Source organism: Neomonachus schauinslandi, chromosome 4, assembly GCF_002201575.2.
Source record: "Neomonachus schauinslandi chromosome 4, ASM220157v2, whole genome shotgun sequence".
NCBI classification, from domain to species: Eukaryota; Metazoa; Chordata; class Mammalia; order Carnivora; family Phocidae; genus Neomonachus; species Neomonachus schauinslandi.
The window spans coordinates 19,166,272-19,183,727 of record NC_058406.1 but is presented as its reverse complement, the minus strand read 5'-3'; the positions used below and the strand labels follow the sequence as shown (position 1 = coordinate 19,183,727).

The following is a 17,456-nucleotide window of genomic DNA, read 5'->3' as shown; positions in this document are numbered from 1 at the left end:
AACTTTCTGCACAAAGCCACTGTCCCCAAACTGGCAGAACTGCAGCTGTGAACCCACTGCCATGACACACACTTTGAGCCAGTCTGCTGAAACACGGGCAGGCGGCCACATGGCCTGGACACATTACCGACTGGCATACAGATGTGCCAGACTCACCAAGCCGGGTGTGTCAGGACACTATCACATGCGTGTGCATCAGGAGGTGACCCACCCACACAGTTTCCAGAAACGCAGGTCCGCACAGTAATGCACGTGCCAGACATACACCCACAGACGTACACAATCACACACACAGTTGCCACGCCAAAGACCGCTCAACCGACCTGCCCACAGGAGCAGAGCCTCAGCACAAGCAAGGGCCCAAGCCCAGGTCATATCAAACAGACACGGCATCAATGGAATGGGACATTTAATTGTCTCTAGGGTGCTCCCAGGACAGGGAATGCGGGGCCTTTGGCAGAGCCCTGGCTAATGGAACCAACAAAGGCACCCATCAGCCAGTGCCAGGCAGGGTGGCAGCCTCAGGGCCTGGCTGAGGACAGCCCGCACCTGGGCTGTTGCTTAAGACAATTTCTGAAACTAGTGGGTAAGGAATGTTGCCTTTGAACAGAGGAGAGGGGAGAAGGGGCTTGGGTTGCGGGGTGAGCGATTCCAAGGTCAGAAGGTTAGGAATAACAGGGAGTTGGTCCTAAGGTCCTTCCTGGCCGGGCGGTGGCTGGGGGGAACGTGGTGGCGGAGTCCAGTGGGCTCAAGCCAGCTTCAGGAACTCCTGCAGCGTGTTTTGTTCCACAGCCTCCACGAAGAGCTCATAGTCCTAGGGGAGGGGAGGGGAGGGGAGAGATAGTCACCTGAGTGCTGGTGTTTTGTCTCAGGTCTGACTCTGACTTCTGACTCAGGAGAAATCCTCCTACACTTCCCCACTCCCAACCCCCGGGGCCCATACCCCACAGTACTGGTCCCCGTTGACAATCTGGGGTGGGGTGGCCTTGGGGTTGCCCGCCAAGGTTCGCATCTCATCCCGCAGGGCGTTGTCCTGGGAGATGTCCACTAGCTGGTACTGGATGCGCTTCCCATCCAGGATGCGGGTCACCTCGCTCTGCTGGGACTTGATCTGGGGGTAGAGGGCGGGCAGGGGTTAGTGAGCAGGCTGGAGGATCCATGGGGGAACCCTGGGCAGAAAGAAAGGGACTGTGGCCAGTGGTTTTTGTCCCCCTCCACACCCTGGGCCAGCGTTCTGGCCACTAGGGAGTTAGGAGAATGAGTCAGGCTTGCGGTGGTGCAGGATGAGAGGGACCACCATGCGGAGGGGAGTCAGAACGAAGAAGGGAAGTGGGATAAAGTTTGGGGGTGGGGGGAGAACCAGGAGCTCAGCGAGGGGAAGGCAGGGCAGGCTTGAGTGGAGGCTGGTAAGGGGCCACCCCCGCCCAGTTACACACAAAGTGGAGGGGAGGAAGGGCACGATCAGGACCGGCTCGGAGTGGTAGTGGGGTTGCAGAGAGTGCGTGTCTGAGCGACGGGATGGGCGTGGGCAGCTTGTGCTGGGGCTGCGAAGGATCCAGGATGCCCAAAGGAGGGGTTTGAGCCTCGGAGCCCACCTTGGGACCCGACCCGGGAGGCCGAGCCCCGCATCTCGTGGCCCTTCCCCCGCCCCCGCCCTTGGGGTGGTGGGGGTGGGTCTCGGGCGCCGGGCCGTAGCGCCCAGACACCGCCGCCCGCGCTCTCCCCCGACCCCAGCGCGGCCCGGGCGTGCACTCACTTCACGGGAGCCGGTGACCGACGTGCTGTAGACGCGCAGGCCGCTCATGCTGTGGCTGGACTGGTGAGCCGACAGGCGGACGGACGGCTGTAGCGGCAGCTGCACGGCCTGGAGACGCCGCCGCCGCGCTCGGGAGCGGTTTCCTTCCTGCTCAGCCCGCGAGTCACCGCTCGGCGGGACCAATGGGCGGCGCGGGCAGGCGTGCGGCCGGGGCGGAGCCTGCGCGACCCCGCCCTGCGCACCGCTGGCCCCCGCCCCTCCCCCCTCAGAGGCCGGGCGCGCGGAGGACCCCAGCGCCGCGTGAGGCCGCCCCCTTCGGCCCTTCCCAGATCCGGGGCTCAGTGTGAGGCTGGGGAGGGGCCTGGGTGGCCGCAAAGGCCAGGGAGAGCAGGGGTGACGGTGTGGAAAGGCCGCCTCCTCAGCCTCCCCCCGGGGTTTGCTGCACCCAGCTACCCACCCCTGGTGCCACGATTCAGAGCTTTGAAGGCTTGGGCTGTTTGAAACCTACAGTTCGTTGGCTAGGGAACCTCACTCCAAGGGACCCCTTCCTATAGCCCCCAGGTGACCCTCACACCTCGCTAACCCCTTGGCACACCAAAGCAGGGACAGCCCCTGCTGGATTTCCCCAGAAGTTCCTCTCCACTCAGGCAGGTTGAGACAAGGAAGGGTGGTGGCCAGAGACAGGGCCACACCCTCAAGGCACCAGATGGAGACCAAGGTAAGAGGCTGCTAGCTCTAGAAGGGTGGAGGCAGAGCCTGGCCCACCCTTGTTAAAGATCCACAGATGGTCTTAGGGTGGCCCTAGCTCAACCTCAATCCCAGATGGCATTCTAAAGCTGCTCCTGCTCCCAGAAAAAATCTAGGGGGTTCAGAGGGAGTGGACTCTAACAACCAGCCCAAATTTGGAGGCGTGGCTATCTGGGGTTGGACATGACTCCCCTCACAAGTCCTCCCCAGGTCCAGGGTCCAATAGCAGCCCAGGAAGAGAACCCCAGCTCCCTAAGGCAAACAGTGCCCTGCTTGGCTCCTGAGAAGCCACTTCCTCACAGCAACCTAGCAGCAGCTACTTCCTCTCAGAGGATTACTGAAACTCTTTCCAATGAGACTTGCTCAATGACTCAGGGCCGCTTCACCCAATAGAAAGTGGTATGGGAAGAGGTATTTGTCCCCACAGAGAACAGAGGAGCGGAAGTGGTAGAAATACAGACGTGAGGCTGGACCTGCCAAAGGTCCCTCCTTGCTGCCATCTGGGGAACTTGGCTAAACACCCAGGCTTTGGCTCCAACAAGCCAAAATGAGGGGTGGAGTAAGGGATGGTGATGATGGTGATGGAAAACTGAGGAGTTTGTTAACTATTTTATTTTGTAATCAAAATAGGCAATACAAACCAGTTGACATAACAAGGATTCATACAAATAACTGCTTATAAACTTTGAGGAAAAATACCCATGAGCATGGTGGCTGGGCTCCCAACACAGGGTGGAGACCAACCAGGCAGCTCTGCTTTTAGGAGGCAGGAAGGAGCCCAGAGGCTGAGGGGATGGCTGGGTGGGGCTGTTCTGAATGGAAGGGATACATCACTCAAAAAGACACAAAATTGTAAAAACACTTAGTCTCATTCAGACCCAAGAGTGAGGTTCAGGATACTTCTCTGACGGCTCAAAACTTACCAACAAACTCATAGTGGCTGACTCCTGAACTGCTCAGTGCTCCTGCATACCCTTACAAGGCCCTGGCTTGGCCTCGCTCCAGATCTAGCGGAGGCCTGGGGCCAGCCCAACAACCAGATACAAACAATTGTGTTTGAGATGCTCCCTAAAAGAGGAGGCAAGAGAAACCAGAAAGCATAGGGTCCAAAGGCCCCAAACAAAACCCAGCAAATAAGGAAAGCTATACCTTAGAGCCAAACTATACTGGGTACTCTGAACTCTCAAAAAGCCCCAGAGCAAGAAAGGGAAAGGACCTGCCCCCAAACAAAAGAGAGGCACAAGTCAGGGCTGGATGCCATCCCTTAGCCCCAGGAGGAGGTGGTGAGCAGCCTGGCAGTTGCCCTGTGGTATTCTCGGGGAAAATCCTGCCCAAATCCAGAACCATAAAGAAAAGTTTACAAGGGGGCTACCTGACTGGCCTGAGAAGAAAAGAGAAGGGAGCTGTGCTAATCATGTGGCCAGGGCCCCGAGGGACAGGGCAGCTGGAGAGTGGGCCATCCTGTAAAATGGCATGACAGCACAGATGGGGCAGGCTTGGATATAATCCTTAGGCCAATTCTAGTGGGTACTTTGCTAATAAACAGATCACCCTGAGGCGTCTGTGAGAACAAGAGCCCTGAGGAAGCAGCAGTGGGACCAGGCCTAAGAATACCCAAGAAAGCCAGCTCAGATCCCAGGCAGGCTGGCCTCTTGGCCTGAGAATTCTCACATGGCCATCGTGTCTGGTACTCAGCCTTTCCGGGCCTTCTACTGAACTCTGGGCATCAGCAGGACCAAGGTATGGAGTGGGAATGAATGTGGATCCAACAAAGAGGATGGAAAAGGGAATTGAGCAGCCTGTTTACCTCTGACATCACCCTGGGGCTGGAAAGGTCTGTGAGGACTTATCAGTCAACCTGCAGAAGTTAATTAGTAACTCACCCTCAAAGGGTAAATCAGGATGACAGGACAAATGCAATCCAACAAGGCAAAGCCAATGTGGGACAGGGCAGGCACAGTTCCTTAATCAGCCCTTGGCCCCAGATGCAGGTTCTTAACCCCTTCCACCCCTTCTCTCTGGGAATAGCAGCAGACAGGAGGCAAGAGATTGTCAGGGCAGGACCTGCCAGACTGGGCGTTCAGCAGAGCAGATCTTCCCTGGGGGAACAGAGCGTGTGCCACCCCCAGCATTCCTCACTGTGTGACACAGTTTTCTCCCATATCCTGGGCATATCTGTCTGACATGGTGGTCCTTAAGTCCTCGATGTCACGGCGCAGCTGTTGAACCTCTTCTAGTTTCCTCTTGATCACATCCGGCTTCTGCAAATCCAGCTGAGTCCCCGGGTGCTGTGCAGCTGAGTAGGAGAGCATTTTGAGAAAATGTTAGTGAGTCAGTTAGGAGATGCTTTCATGTGGAGGGGGCAGGATGGATAAGTAAGCTCTTTAAGGCCCATGATCTGGGGACATAGCACGTTGCTTTGTTTGTTTTAAGTAGGCTACGTGCCCAGCACGGAGCCCAATGCAGAGCTTGAATGCACGACCCTGACTGAGATCAAGACCTGAGCTGAAAACTTGCTGCCTCAGGACCATTTTCTGTTCGTCCTGCATTCAGGTACCCATAAGGATGCCTGTTTCCAAAGCAGATTTACTGTCTACTTTGCTAAACACATAAACTCCCAGGGGGGCAGTGACCAGGCCTACAAAGCCTTGTTCACACAAGTAAGGATGGGAAAGCTGGGTGGGGTGACAAGAGAACGAGAACCACTCTCTCCTGGGTCCCAGACTGGCCTGAGAACTCACGGTGAATGCCCAGGAGCAGGGAGAGATTGGGGTCATGGCCCTGGGCCCTCTGGGTCACGATACTACAGACAGCCTGCAGATCTTGAAGGCAACTGGCCAACTCCTGGTGCAGCTCAAATGCCAGCTGGGCTGTGTCTGGTGAAGATGGGGACCCTGGTTGGGCCTGGCGCAGGTGTTCCTGGAGTGTCAGATTCTTCTCAATCAGGTCCTGGTTCTGCACTGAAAGCTGAGCAGACAGATGGGCAAACACATTAACCCAGGCCCAGGGAAGGGCAGAATATCTGTACCTGTGTGTGGTTATATATGAGTCATAGGTGATATCACGCCCCCCCCCGCCCCCGCCGCAACCCCTACCACCAGGCTTAGTACTCCCCCGACTCTCAATATTGGGCCTAAATTCTCCTGCAGGTAGATGGGGCCCGTAGGGTTCCAGCACTGGAGAGGAAACCACTCCCCAGCAGACTCTGAGTCATCAGCCTGCAGGTTTCTGTTCAGGAACCAGAGATAATACTCCCGCCCCTCGGAACTCTATCTGAAGCCAGTCCCTTGGCCAACTCTGTTAACCAGGCTATTAGAGAAGGCTTAACGTGAACTGTGAAATCTGAGGAGACACTGGTTTCAATCTCTCCCTGCCACCCTGACAAAAGTGGCCACGAGCCAGCCTCATCAGTGTGTGTCAGAGGAATAAAGGGGGCAAGAAAGACAGTGCACAATACAGCTAGCGGCCGGCCACTGGGTGGGGGGCTGGAGAACTAGGAACCTGGAGAACACAGTGCTAGAATGTGTCCTGCCTGTCTTTTCACACTTTCACCTCAGTAGTGTCAGGCTTCTCCTACAAAGACCGGCTACTCAGGTATGTCTGTGTCTCCTTCCCTCCCTTCCCTCTCCCTGAACAGCTCAACCCATTCTCCCCTTCCTACCTCAATTCCGATTTAAAGACACTGAATACTTGCTTCTCCAGTCCCTGCCCTTCACCCACACTGGGCCATGTGACAATCCCAGCTCTGAGAGACTCCTTCCTAGGTCAGTGAACTTGGTCACCCCTTGCTGACTGCTCTGTTTATTACATGAGGACCACCAAGCTCTCAGTCTTCTTGAACCCTTCCTCCCCAGCCCCACAAACCTGTGGCTACAGAAGACAAAGGGAGAGAGACTGACTTCTCACATCCAAAAAGCATTCCTGGGTAATTATGGCCACTCTAAGATGGGCTTAGGACCTTTAATAAAAAGGATGGTGCAATGTCCCTTCCCATTCTTCTGCCAAAAAAGCTCAGCAGGGATCTCTCAAACATGAGGGCTCCTGTGGCAGTAGGGATGGGGAGGGTTCACAGAACAATCAGGTTTGTGGAGGCAGTACCGAGAAGCCCAGCTAATGCCACTCACCTCCTTCACGGCTGTACGCAGCTGCTGCAGAGCTGTCTCCCTCCGCTGGGCCTCCTCTTTCAGGGCCTGGCTTGTTCCTTCTTCCTGAGCCACTTCTTGCTCTAGGCTCTGAAGGGTACGATTACACATGAGTAGCAAATCTGGTTCAGACCGCATCACCTTTGGCCTGGACTACATAGTAAAGCCCCACCCCACCACACACTGCTAAGAGATTACCTTAGGACAGCCCTGATCTGCTACTTCCCTTTGAAACGCTCCTATAAGTCACTGACCATGTACCCACTAGAGGCCAGCTTCTCGGCAGGGCATTTCAGGCCAGTTTGGCCCTTACCTACTTTTCTAGCCATATCTCTTCTTATCTTCTACACAGCCTCCACTCCAGTCTCACCAAATGACTGAACAGTCCTCATTCCCAAAGGCCCCAGCTCCAGTGCTGTTGCGTACCCCCCTTCCCCTGTGCCCATGCTACTCTTCGGCTCTGCCTGTCACCCGGGAATCCTTCAAGGCCCACCTGAGCCTTCCTCAATCCGCAAATCAGATCCTATTAATCGTACTCTCGCCCTGCTACTCACACGTCCGTCATGGTTCATGAATACATTTGTTGGCTGTGCACATGACTCCCCCCTCCATTAACTTTCTTCAGGGCAGGGAATGTCCACTCAGTTGAGTTCAGTATTTATTGAGCACTTACTGTGACACGCACTGAGGATACTGACAATACCGAACAATACCTGTCTTTGAGGAGCTCACAGCCAAAGCCCTTGAGAACACTGTATACTAAATGCTTCTGACAGAGATAAAAGGTAGGATAGCACTCCTACAGGCACCTAATCTAGTTAGGAGGGAGGGAAGGAAAAAAAAGTGTGTGTGTGTGTGTGTGTATAGGGATGGTCAGGGAGAGGGAGGTATTTATGTTTGCTATTTTTTGCCTCTCATCCTATTCATTCTAATCCCTTCCCCCAAATTTGAAACTTATTTGAATCAAGTATTTAAAAATTTTCTGAATTTTCCATTTTGTATTAATAAAAAATGTAACTTCCAAAAGAGAACATCTCATCACCATGAAATACACTAGGTGACCATTGTGAATCTACCCGATTCCAGCAAATGCACCTGATACTTTAATTTGCCTGAGGAGTTTCATCATGGGTAAATGTACCACTTAAATGTTGGGCTTTTTCAACCTTTGTGGAACCTGTGGGTTCCAGGAAATGTATCTGAGATCCATTAAAAACTCTACCAAGAATCTGGGATTTTAGATGGGTATAAACACTCACTAGGCTTGACTATCCTTACAGGACTTGAAATAGGGGAACTAGACAGACACAGCCTGACCCACATGATATGGCAAAGGCAGAACTGCAGCTTTGAGCTGTTCTCAGAGTGAGTGCATTTCACTTGTTTTGGTGTGAAAACTCTTTTGGAGTCCAAAGAGAACCTGAGTGAACCTGTTTTGCTTAGGATTTCTTGGAGAACCCAATTAAGGAAACCCACCCCCCCCGCCACACACACTCTGGCCCAAAATAGAAACCAGGAGTCTTTAATTTTTCCTTATTCTTTAACTCCCTACATCTTGTCAGTCACTGATTCCTCTCAATTTTACCTCCAAAAATTCACTTAAATCTGTTCCCTCACATCTCTTCCTTGCTATGCTGCCTTATGCCAGGTTCCTTCATCATCTCTCACAGAATTTCTGTAGTAGTCCACCAGCCTCCAGCCTTGCCTCTCTCCAAATGCCACTCTTCTTTCCACACTCAAGCCCGAGTTGCAAATCTAACCACATCACTCCCAAATTAAATTCTATAGTAGATGCCCATGGGGCGCCTGGGTAGCTCAGTCAGTTAAGCATCTGGCTCTTGATTTCAGCTCAGGGCATTGATCTCAGGGTCCTGGGATTGAGCCCCACATCAGGCTCTACACTCAGCGGGGAGTCTGCTTGAGATTCTCTCTCCCCCCTCCCTTGCCCCTCCCCCTGCTTGCGAGTGCTTTCTCTCCAAAATAAATCTTTATAGTAGATTCCCATCACCTATCAAAAGAATAAAAGCAAACTTAGTTGGAGTTAGCCCAGTTTCTACACACCACCTTACTTCGACAATATCAGACTGCTTGCAGCTCTGTGTGCAAACTCTGCTGTTTCATGCCTCCATGTTCCTACCAGTGCTATTCCTTCTATCTGGAATTCCAAAAGCAACCTATCCAGCTCTTCTTTGCCTGGCTAACTCTTCCTCCTCCTTCCAGGCTCATGATCTCCAGAAACCCTTCCTTAACCTCCACTGCTCTCACTGACTCTTCTATGCTCCCCCAAAGTAACATGGACGTTGCTCTCACAATACTGTGCTGAAACCCCTTCCCAACAAGATTGTAGGCTAGAAGCATTGATTGGGTCTCATTCTTGCTATACTCCCAACAACCGGGCAAACTGTATGACACAGAATAGAGTTGGCTGAATTCTAGAGATGCCATCAAGCCCTGCCTACCGTATCACAAGGACACCAGCTCACCTGTACTTGTAAACGCAGCTGATCCATCTTCTGCTGTTGCTTCTCCACAACCTGAAAGGCAAAGTTATCAAGGAAGCCTATAAGCACAGGCTGACAGTGAGGTCAGAGGGCAAGAAGCTACACAAGGATCTGTGGTCTGGCTATTAGACCCACTGGCTATAGCCAATCAACAGTGAAACCAGGGTGAAAACAATTAGCTCTACGTACAGAAATATAATCCAGACTCCCTATCCTAGCTAACTAGCTTCACACTTCTGTATTCAACTCACAAAGAGGTTTAAACAGGAATGTAGTGTGGACCTATGACCACTACTGGGGGAACCCACCCTGATGACTGTGGGCCAGTGGAATAAACTTTATACATAACCAGTTTACATTTTGGTTTAGTAAAGGGCATGACTAAAAATTCAATTTAATGAAGTCTATCCTACCCAGGGCTGTGGTAGATGCTATGATTTATAGTTTGGTCACACTGACTGTCTAAGGAGAGAAACTGAACAGGCCCAGTTTCCTGTCCTTTGAGACCTCAGGTATTCTCTGAACCATTTCTGGGTCTTCTGTTTTGCTGACTTGCCCTCAGTCTCACCAACAGGTTTGGAGACTTTCCTCTCTACTGAATTAGGGCCACCCCACTGGTTAGAACTCTGCCCAATATAAGAGGTCTGTATGGGGCCTAAGCCATGAATGAAGTGCACCAAGCTTCAGTGCACCATTTTGGAGCATCTAGTTTGGATGTTCAGAAGCATATCCTCCCCTAACTCTGCTTGCCTGTCATAAGGATAAATATCTAAAATGCAAACATTATGCAGGGGTGACTTCTCAGAAAAGGGAGGAAAGCTCTGGGTAACAGATCTTAGGTGGCCTAGGGCCAGAAATTCATGGTTCCTTCTCAGTACACAATCTTTTCTTTCCTCTCAGCCTGCCCTCTATTACAGCCTGGACACTCTCAGTCACCTTTCGGAGGGAATCACATTCTTTCTGCCAGGACTCCATTTCCACTTTTGGACCTTCTCCCTGTTGGGCTGGATCTTCTCCACTGGCCTCCTCCACACACTGCTTATCTTGCAGGCTGAAAAACAGCGGCCTCTTCAAGAATTTTGAAGTCAGACAGATGTGGCTTTGACTCCTGATTCTAGTATTTACTGTATATTTGGGGGTAAGACACTTCAGGCGCTTCCAAGCCGTAGCTGGGGATAATGTTAGGTCTTTTGTAACATAGGGTGTGCCACACACAGGCTGCCTAGTGTTAGTTCCCTTCCCTAGAGGCCAGCATCTATCTAATGTGCCACCAATTTTCTACCTGCCCAAAGCTCTTTTATATTTGTTTTGATATTTAAAAATAAACATTCATCACAGGTATTCAGATTAGAAAAGTCATACATGTATACTGCAGAAATATTAGAAAATACAAAAAAAAACTTTTTTCCTGGCACACAAAGTCTGGGGCAGAGTCAACTTTGACTCCAACCTCTCTTCTGACTCCAACCACTGGTCTCCTCCAATGGATCCCTACAATCACTTTCATCATGGTTCATCTGCTGAGATAAACAAGAGGGTCACTGTGGTTGAATATGGGATGAGAAATCCAATCCATCCCATTAGAAACTGGATTTGGTTCAAGAGGCTGTTGAAACACAGTCATCACATTTTCAGAAACTGCAATTAATATGGAAGAGGTTCTCAAGACACTCTGAGAGTACATTATGGCATCCTGCTTTGTTCTTAGAACCTGTTGTGACCATTGACAGAACAATTCCTAGGGCTGAAGAGAAACAGATGTTCCTGGTAGCCTTCAGCTTACAAGGTTCAAAATGTAGATAACCCCCTTCCTCCCCAGTCCCTAACACCAGGATATGCTTTTGCAAATATACAGATAACTAATTTCCCAGTTTATAAAGTGGCTCCCTTCATTCAACACATACATACTCAGAGATTATTATCCAGTATTATCATGCCAGGCACTGAGTTGGACCTTCCAAAGGATACAATAACAAGCCCCCACTGCAACACTACACCCTCCACTCCCCATCTCAAAGACCTATTCCTTACCCATAAGCAGCTTTCCTATTACTCACATCCCAAAGAAACGAAGCTCAAAAAAGTAAAGTGATTTGCCCAAAGTCACACAGGTAGTGAGTGGAGCACACTTAGCTCTCTACTCCTTTCCTCAATCACACTGAGATATTTACCTATGTCTAGTGGAGAATTCTGCTCCTTTCTGTCTCAGGCTTTCCAGTTGAACTTCCTTCTCTCTGCAGGCTGCCTGGGTCTCCTCCAGCAAACTCTCCAGCTCAGTCACTCTCTCCTGCAGCTCTGTACTCTTCAACTCAGAATCCTTAAGCTGAGAGACAGGATCCCATGCTTAGGTCAACAAGCCAAGGAAGACTGAGTATCTCAAAAACTTTGCAGTCCAGTTGCAAAGTTGACAGATGTGAGTCTGGACATGACTCCTTTGGGTTTTTCCTTTCGGGAAACCACAGTGTAACTGCTTATAGCAGAGACTGAGAAAGTGCCCCTGCTTGGCTACTCTCTTGCTTGCCCCAGGTACACCCAGACATTGCTGCTACCTGCTGGCTCTGCTTCTGATGGTCTTCCAGGGTGGGCAGGTCAGCCAAGTAGCGCTCCAAGGTCTCAATACGCTGCTGCTTCTCCCGGTTCTGTTCTGATTCCTTCTGACATTTCTTTTTCAAATTATTGATATGCTTATCACGACCCTTTACCTAGGGAAAGAAGTGTCAAGAATCTGTCTCCACTGACTCCTCTAGGACCACTCCTCTAGGACTCCACATTTTTTCTGAAGTGACCATTGTTGTCTCTGCCCTTAGGGCTGTAAATGTTGTTCTATTGCAATGAAGGTAGGGAGGTGATCAAATTTTGCCATTTAAGATTAGGGCATAAACTGCAGAGTTAACACACCTGAATTTTCCAATCAAGGGTAGGGAAGAAGGGCTCCTTGGGCAGTTTTTAAAAACTGGTAGCACTTCTATATACAGGCATACCTGGGCGACACTGCAGGTTTGGTTCCAGACCACTGCAATAAAGCGAGTTATCACAATAAAGCAGGTCAAATGAATTTTCTGGTGTCCCAGTGCATGTAAAAGTTATGTTTACACTATACTGTAGTCTATGAAATGTGTGATAGCATTATATTTAAAAACAATGTACATGTCTTTTTTTTTTTTTTTAAGATTTTATTTATTTGTCAGCGAGAGAGAGCACAAGCAGGGGGAGCGGCAGGCAGAGCAGGCAGAGGGAGAAGTAGGCTCCCTACAGAGCAAGGAGCCCAATGCGGGACTCAATCCCAGGACCCTGGGATCATGACCCGAGCTGAAGGCAGGCACTTAACTGACTGAGCCACCCAGGCAGTCCCAACAATGTACATGTCTTAATTTAAAAAATATTTTATCGCTGGGGTGCCTGGGTGGCATAGTTGGCTAAGCATCCAACTCTTAGGCTCAGGTTATGATCTCAGGGCCATGAGATTGAGCCCCGAATTGGGCTCCACACTCAACATGGAGTCTGCTTAAGACTCTCTCCTTCTCCCCTCCCCCTCTCCCCGACTCTCTCTAAAAAATAAATAAATCTGAAAAAAAAAAACTTTAGCTGAAACATACTAATCATCATCTGAGCTTTCAGTAAGTCTTAATCACTAATCACAGATCACTATAACAGACATAATAATAATAATCAAAAAGTTTGAAATATTGCAAAAATCACCAAAATATGACACAGAGATATGAAGTGAGCAAATGCTGTTGGAAAAATGCCACCAACAGACTTGTTTGAGGCAGGGCTGCCAAAAACCTTCAATCTGTAAAAAATGCAGTATCTGAGAAACACAATAAAGTGAAGCACAATAAGACAAGGTATGCCTGTTAAAAAGAATTTGTCTGGTTTTTGTCCTGGGTTCCTGGTCTGGGAGAAAACTTCTAAACTCTTAGAATTTCCCAAATAATGATAGTGTCTTTGTTATTCATAGTGGTCTGGTCTGTCCCGGTGAGATAAATAATGCATTCTTCCCTAAACACCACACATGATTTAAAGTTAAGCAATCACCTGGAAGGGTTAATGAGACTCTAAACTTCTTGAGAGAAGGAGCTGTGTCCATTTTACTCATTATCATAGCCCCAGTATGATGTGCCAAGCACGATGCTTGGCACAGAGTGGGCACCAACCAAGATTTGCTGAATGGAGACTTTTTCTTCACTATTACGGTTTTTTCTTTGGCTTATGAAAAAAGGATGCTGAAGGAAGCAAGAGAAAGCAGAGACAAAGGCAGATCTACTGATGTCAAAAGGAAACACAGACCTAATTTAATCCAAAGATAAGAAAGTACTTAGGGTGGATACCTGAAAACCAGCCAAAGGCTTTACTCCTGGTATAACCTGTACCCTTTCAAGCTCTAAAGCAGTGATTCTCACATTTTAATGTGCCTCAGACTCAGCTGGGAAGCTTACTGAAAATGCTGATATCTCTGAGTCTGGAATCTCCCTCATCTGATTTCTCCAGAGAATAAATCTCCAGTCTCTTATTGGGGAAATCTTTGAATTAAAAAAATGGTGGATTACTCACAGATGTTTATCTCTTCTCCCTTCCAAAGCATTTCTAAAATGACAGAAAGGATATAAAGTACTAATTTTAAAAAGTTAATAGAGGAGGAGACAAAAGTGTATGAGATTTCAATGTATTTACAGAAGATGAAAGTAGATGGGAGATAAATTACTTAGAGAAGAGTTATAACCTGCAGTGGGAGTTACAGACAACTTGGAAAACAATGTGCCCTTCACACCGCACAAGTACCTCTGTAATTGAAGTACCAGGTACGTGTGAGGCAGGTATCAGCCACAGATCTGAAAATAGGGCACTCACTGGAAGTCTATATACAGGTTAGCTGGATACCATTTTTACCCTAGATTTCCCTAACAGGAGACTGGAGGAAATTTATTCTCTGGAGAAATCAGATGAGGGAGATTCCAAACTCAGGGATATCAGTCACAGCAGAGAGAGTGCAGCACTGGGTTGAAAGTAAGTATAAGTAAAAATCTATTTATAGAACTGTGGGACTCTAAGCCTAATCTCTTTCTCAATATTGAGGTCCTAAAGGCCAAAAGCATTCTTGTCCTCAGCCTCCCAACTAAGCAGCAGGCTGAAGATTGATTCTTTTTCTGGAGAGAGTGAGATAAGACATTCAGATACTAATATTTGAGGGCTCCCAAGTGAGAAGGCAGTCTAAATCTGACTATCCTATAATGCAGTCCACCAGGAAATTACCATGAACCTAGAGCTTCTATCCAGCTTTTAAATACTTCATTCTTAAACATGAGTGCCCATTCATTCAAGGATCACCAAGCCTCTGACGTGAAAGACACCGAAACAAAACAAAACGTTCTGGGGGCGCCTGGGTGGCTCAGTCGTTAAGCGTCTGCCTTCGGCTCAGGTCATGATCTCAGGGTTCTGGGATCGAGTCCCACATCGGGCTCCCTGCTCGGCAGGAAGCCTGCTTCTCGCTCTCCCACTCCCCCTGCTTGTGTTCCTGCTCTCGCTCTCTCTCTCTGTCAAATAAATAAATAAAATCTTTAAAAAAAAAAAAAAAAAACAAAACGTTCTGGAAAAAAAAAAAAAGGAAACAACACTGTAAGTAGATGTAGACATCCCAAAAGATAAAATCAGTATCATCAGAGAGAGAAGATACTGCACCCATAAAACAAAAACAGCAAAAACCTCAAGAATACTACTCAGAAATATAAAGGTGTATGTCAGGAGAAAAAGAGTTAAAGACGGAAATCTCTGTGGAGTGGAGTTGGGTACAGAGCTACTAAGTTTTATTATAAACATATTGGTATTTGATTATATAACTGAGATACATGTATTTTGACTGAAAGTTTCTTTTTAAACAAGCCTCTAAGTCCTTGCTATCCTATGCCACCAATGTCACCTGGGAGATTGTTAAAAATGCAGGATTTCGGGCACATCCCACCCCAGAAGTATTAAATCTGGATCTGTGTTTTATTTTACTTAAGAAAAAAAGAAAAGATGTTAAGTAATCTCTACACCAAACGTGGGGCTCAAACTCACAACCCCGAGATCAAGAGTCACACGCTCCACCGAGACTGAGCCAGCCAGGTGCCCCTGGATCTGAATTTTAAACAAGATGACCCAGTGATTCTTAAGCACATTAAAGTTTAAGAAGCACTGCTCTGGTTGATTTTGATGCAAGTGGTCCAGAACTAAACATTACTAACTGGTCCCCCAAGAACATCTGCATTAGAGCAAGCTGTGAAACAGAAGCAAAAGATTTTAAATCAGCTCCTTCTACGATGACCAATCTTACCCTAAGGCAATTCTAAGGTAAAAATGTAAAAATTCCCAAACTGGCTGCACACACAGAATTCTTTTCTAATTTTTAGGTAGAATAAGGAAAAACTAGGCTGAATGATGTAAATTTACCATAGATGTTTAAACATCTTGCAACAGTACCATCCTGTATGACTGCCCAGGCTGGTTTTCTACCAGGTCAGTTGGAAGCCCATCACAACCTGGGGCAGTGAGGGATGTTCTGTCTGTGGCAGTTTTGTGGAGATGAAGCAAAAGGAGGGGTGCCATTTCTAGCAGACCAGTCCTGCATGAGAAGTCAATGTAGGATCTCACCCAATTGGTTCCGCCTAGTTCCAAGAACGGGGGCCAGAAACAGCTCAGGGTTCGGCAGGAGAAGGCTGACTGCCAACTCCTTTGTGAATTAGAAAGCTACCAACTCCTTAGCTCACCCTTTCTTCCTGTTTCTTCCCCTCCTCTGACTGCTTCTGCAACGCCACTTTGAGTGATTCTCTGATGAGCTGGATTTCAACTTCTGAAGCAGAGAGTTTCTTTTCAAGCTCGATCTTTTCTTTGCTCAGGGCTTCTGTCTTCTGTGCAAACTGCGCACGTAAGAAAGTGTTCTCTCGCTGCAATTCCTGCATAAAGATTCTCAATACATAACCGTTCCTCACCCTTATGGCCCCATGTACTTTAGTTATCCTCGGTCTACTTTGTGGTCAAATATCATCCTTCTCTAAGAATTTCTTCAAGCAGTGCTTCTCACAGCATGGTCCTAGGACTAACATCTTCAGCATCACCTGGGGATTTGTCAGAAATAAAAATTCTTGGGGCGCCTGGGTGGCTCAGTCGTTAAGCGTCTGCCTTCAGCTCAGGTCATGATCCCAGGGTCCTGGGATCGAGCCCCGCAGCGGGCTCCCTGCTCCACGGGGAAGCCTGCTTTTCCCTCTCCCACTCCCCCTGCTTGTGTTCCCTCTCTCGCTGTCTCTCTGTCAAATAAATAAATAAAATCTTAAAAAAAAAAAAAAAAAAGAAAGAAAGAAAGAAAAATTCTTGAGCCCAACTCCCAGTACACTAAATCAGAAAACTCTGAGGATGGGGCTCAATAATCTGTGTTTTAACAAGCCCTTCAGGTGATTCTGAAGCACACTCAAATTTTCTCCTCTACTCATTCTCTCTATGATCTTGGGCAAAAGTTCTTCCTCCTTCTTGGGCCTCAATTTTTTCACCAGTAAATTAGAGGACTGAACTAGATTTTATGTAAGGGCCTTTCTCACTCTAACATTCTGATTCTATAAGATAGAACACTGTCTTAACAGGCCCACTAGGTGGCAAAGCCAGTACTATAATCTGTCTAATACCCATCACTCAAAAGCCCATATTGCAGAAGAAGTGAACAGAGCAGGCTTTTTTAGGAGCCACTGCCCTCAGTGAAAACATGGCTTCTTTTAGTTGCTCCTAGACATGGAAAAATAAAAAAATGAGCATGGCTCTAAATCCCATTACCTCTGCCTCTCCCTCCATTGGGCTAAGGCTGGTAGATTAAGACTTCTCAGGGGCTCCTGGGTGGCTCAGTTGGTTAAGCGACTGCCTTCAGCTCAGGTCATGATCCTGGAGTCCCAGGATTGAGTCCTGCATTGGGCTCCCTGCTCAGCAGGGAGTCTGCTTCTCCCTCTGACCCTCCCCCCTCTCATGTGCTCTCTCTCATTCTCTCTCTCAAATAAATAAAATCTTAAAAAAAAAAAAAAAAGACTTCTCAGAACATCACCCAACTCTAGAACCTTACTATGTACCTTGATCTGCCTTCATTTTCTCCCAAGTATGTCCCGACACCAAGGCATACCTAATTCTACCCCCGAGCCTTCTCTGCCCCCACAAAGGCAGAACAAGGGATGCATTATAATTAGGATGCTACCCATTAAGGGCAAGAATACCTTATATCACTTGATCCTTTTTCTATCTCCTGGATACCTAGCAGTACCAAGCAAAGGGAAGACACTGAGTTATGACAACCAG

At 48.4% G+C, this 17,456-nt stretch overlaps 2 protein-coding genes across 3 annotated transcripts in view; both read right to left on the bottom strand.

Moving 5' to 3' along the window:
- Positions 1 to 392: 392 nt before the first annotated feature.
- SH3BGRL3 (SH3 domain binding glutamate rich protein like 3) lies at positions 393 to 1,932 on the bottom strand. The gene is made up of 3 exons (XM_021683587.1): positions 1,757 to 1,932; positions 944 to 1,111; positions 393 to 814 (listed from the first exon to the last, which is right to left on the bottom strand). Exons 1-3 carry the CDS (start codon positions 1,802 to 1,804, stop codon positions 749 to 751), a joined length of 282 nt encoding a protein of 93 aa, XP_021539262.1. The 5' UTR covers positions 1,805 to 1,932; the 3' UTR covers positions 393 to 748.
- A 1,160-nt stretch (positions 1,933 to 3,092) lies between these two features.
- Positions 3,093 to 17,456, bottom strand: part of CEP85 (centrosomal protein 85) — a 33,233-nt gene continuing 18,869 nt past the window's right edge. For both annotated transcript variants that reach the window (XM_021683585.2, XM_021683586.2), the window contains 8 exons: positions 15,893 to 16,078; positions 11,696 to 11,848; positions 11,318 to 11,469; positions 10,083 to 10,197; positions 9,129 to 9,179; positions 6,628 to 6,735; positions 5,245 to 5,470; positions 3,093 to 4,799 (listed from right to left, as the gene is read on the bottom strand). In XM_021683585.2, coding sequence (XP_021539260.1) covers positions 4,639 to 4,799; positions 5,245 to 5,470; positions 6,628 to 6,735; positions 9,129 to 9,179; positions 10,083 to 10,197; positions 11,318 to 11,469; positions 11,696 to 11,848; positions 15,893 to 16,078 — 1,152 coding nt within the window. In that variant the 3' untranslated portion in view covers positions 3,093 to 4,638. The remainder of the gene's footprint in view (positions 4,800 to 5,244; positions 5,471 to 6,627; positions 6,736 to 9,128; positions 9,180 to 10,082; positions 10,198 to 11,317; positions 11,470 to 11,695; positions 11,849 to 15,892; positions 16,079 to 17,456) is intronic.

Bases quoted from the DNA above. Each gene is read 5' to 3' on its own strand.
- SH3BGRL3 (XM_021683587.1), bottom strand. From the start codon at position 1,804: ATGAGCGGCCTGCGCGTCTACAGCACGTCGGTCACCGGCTCCCGTGAA. The intron at 1,112-1,756 runs GTGAGTGCACGC...CTCTACCCCCAG, and splicing joins CGGTCACCGGCTCCCGTGAA to ATCAAGTCCCAGCAGAGCGA. The intron at 815-943 runs GTATGGGCCCCG...CCCCTCCCCTAG, and splicing joins ACGGGGACCAGTACTGTGGG to GACTATGAGCTCTTCGTGGA.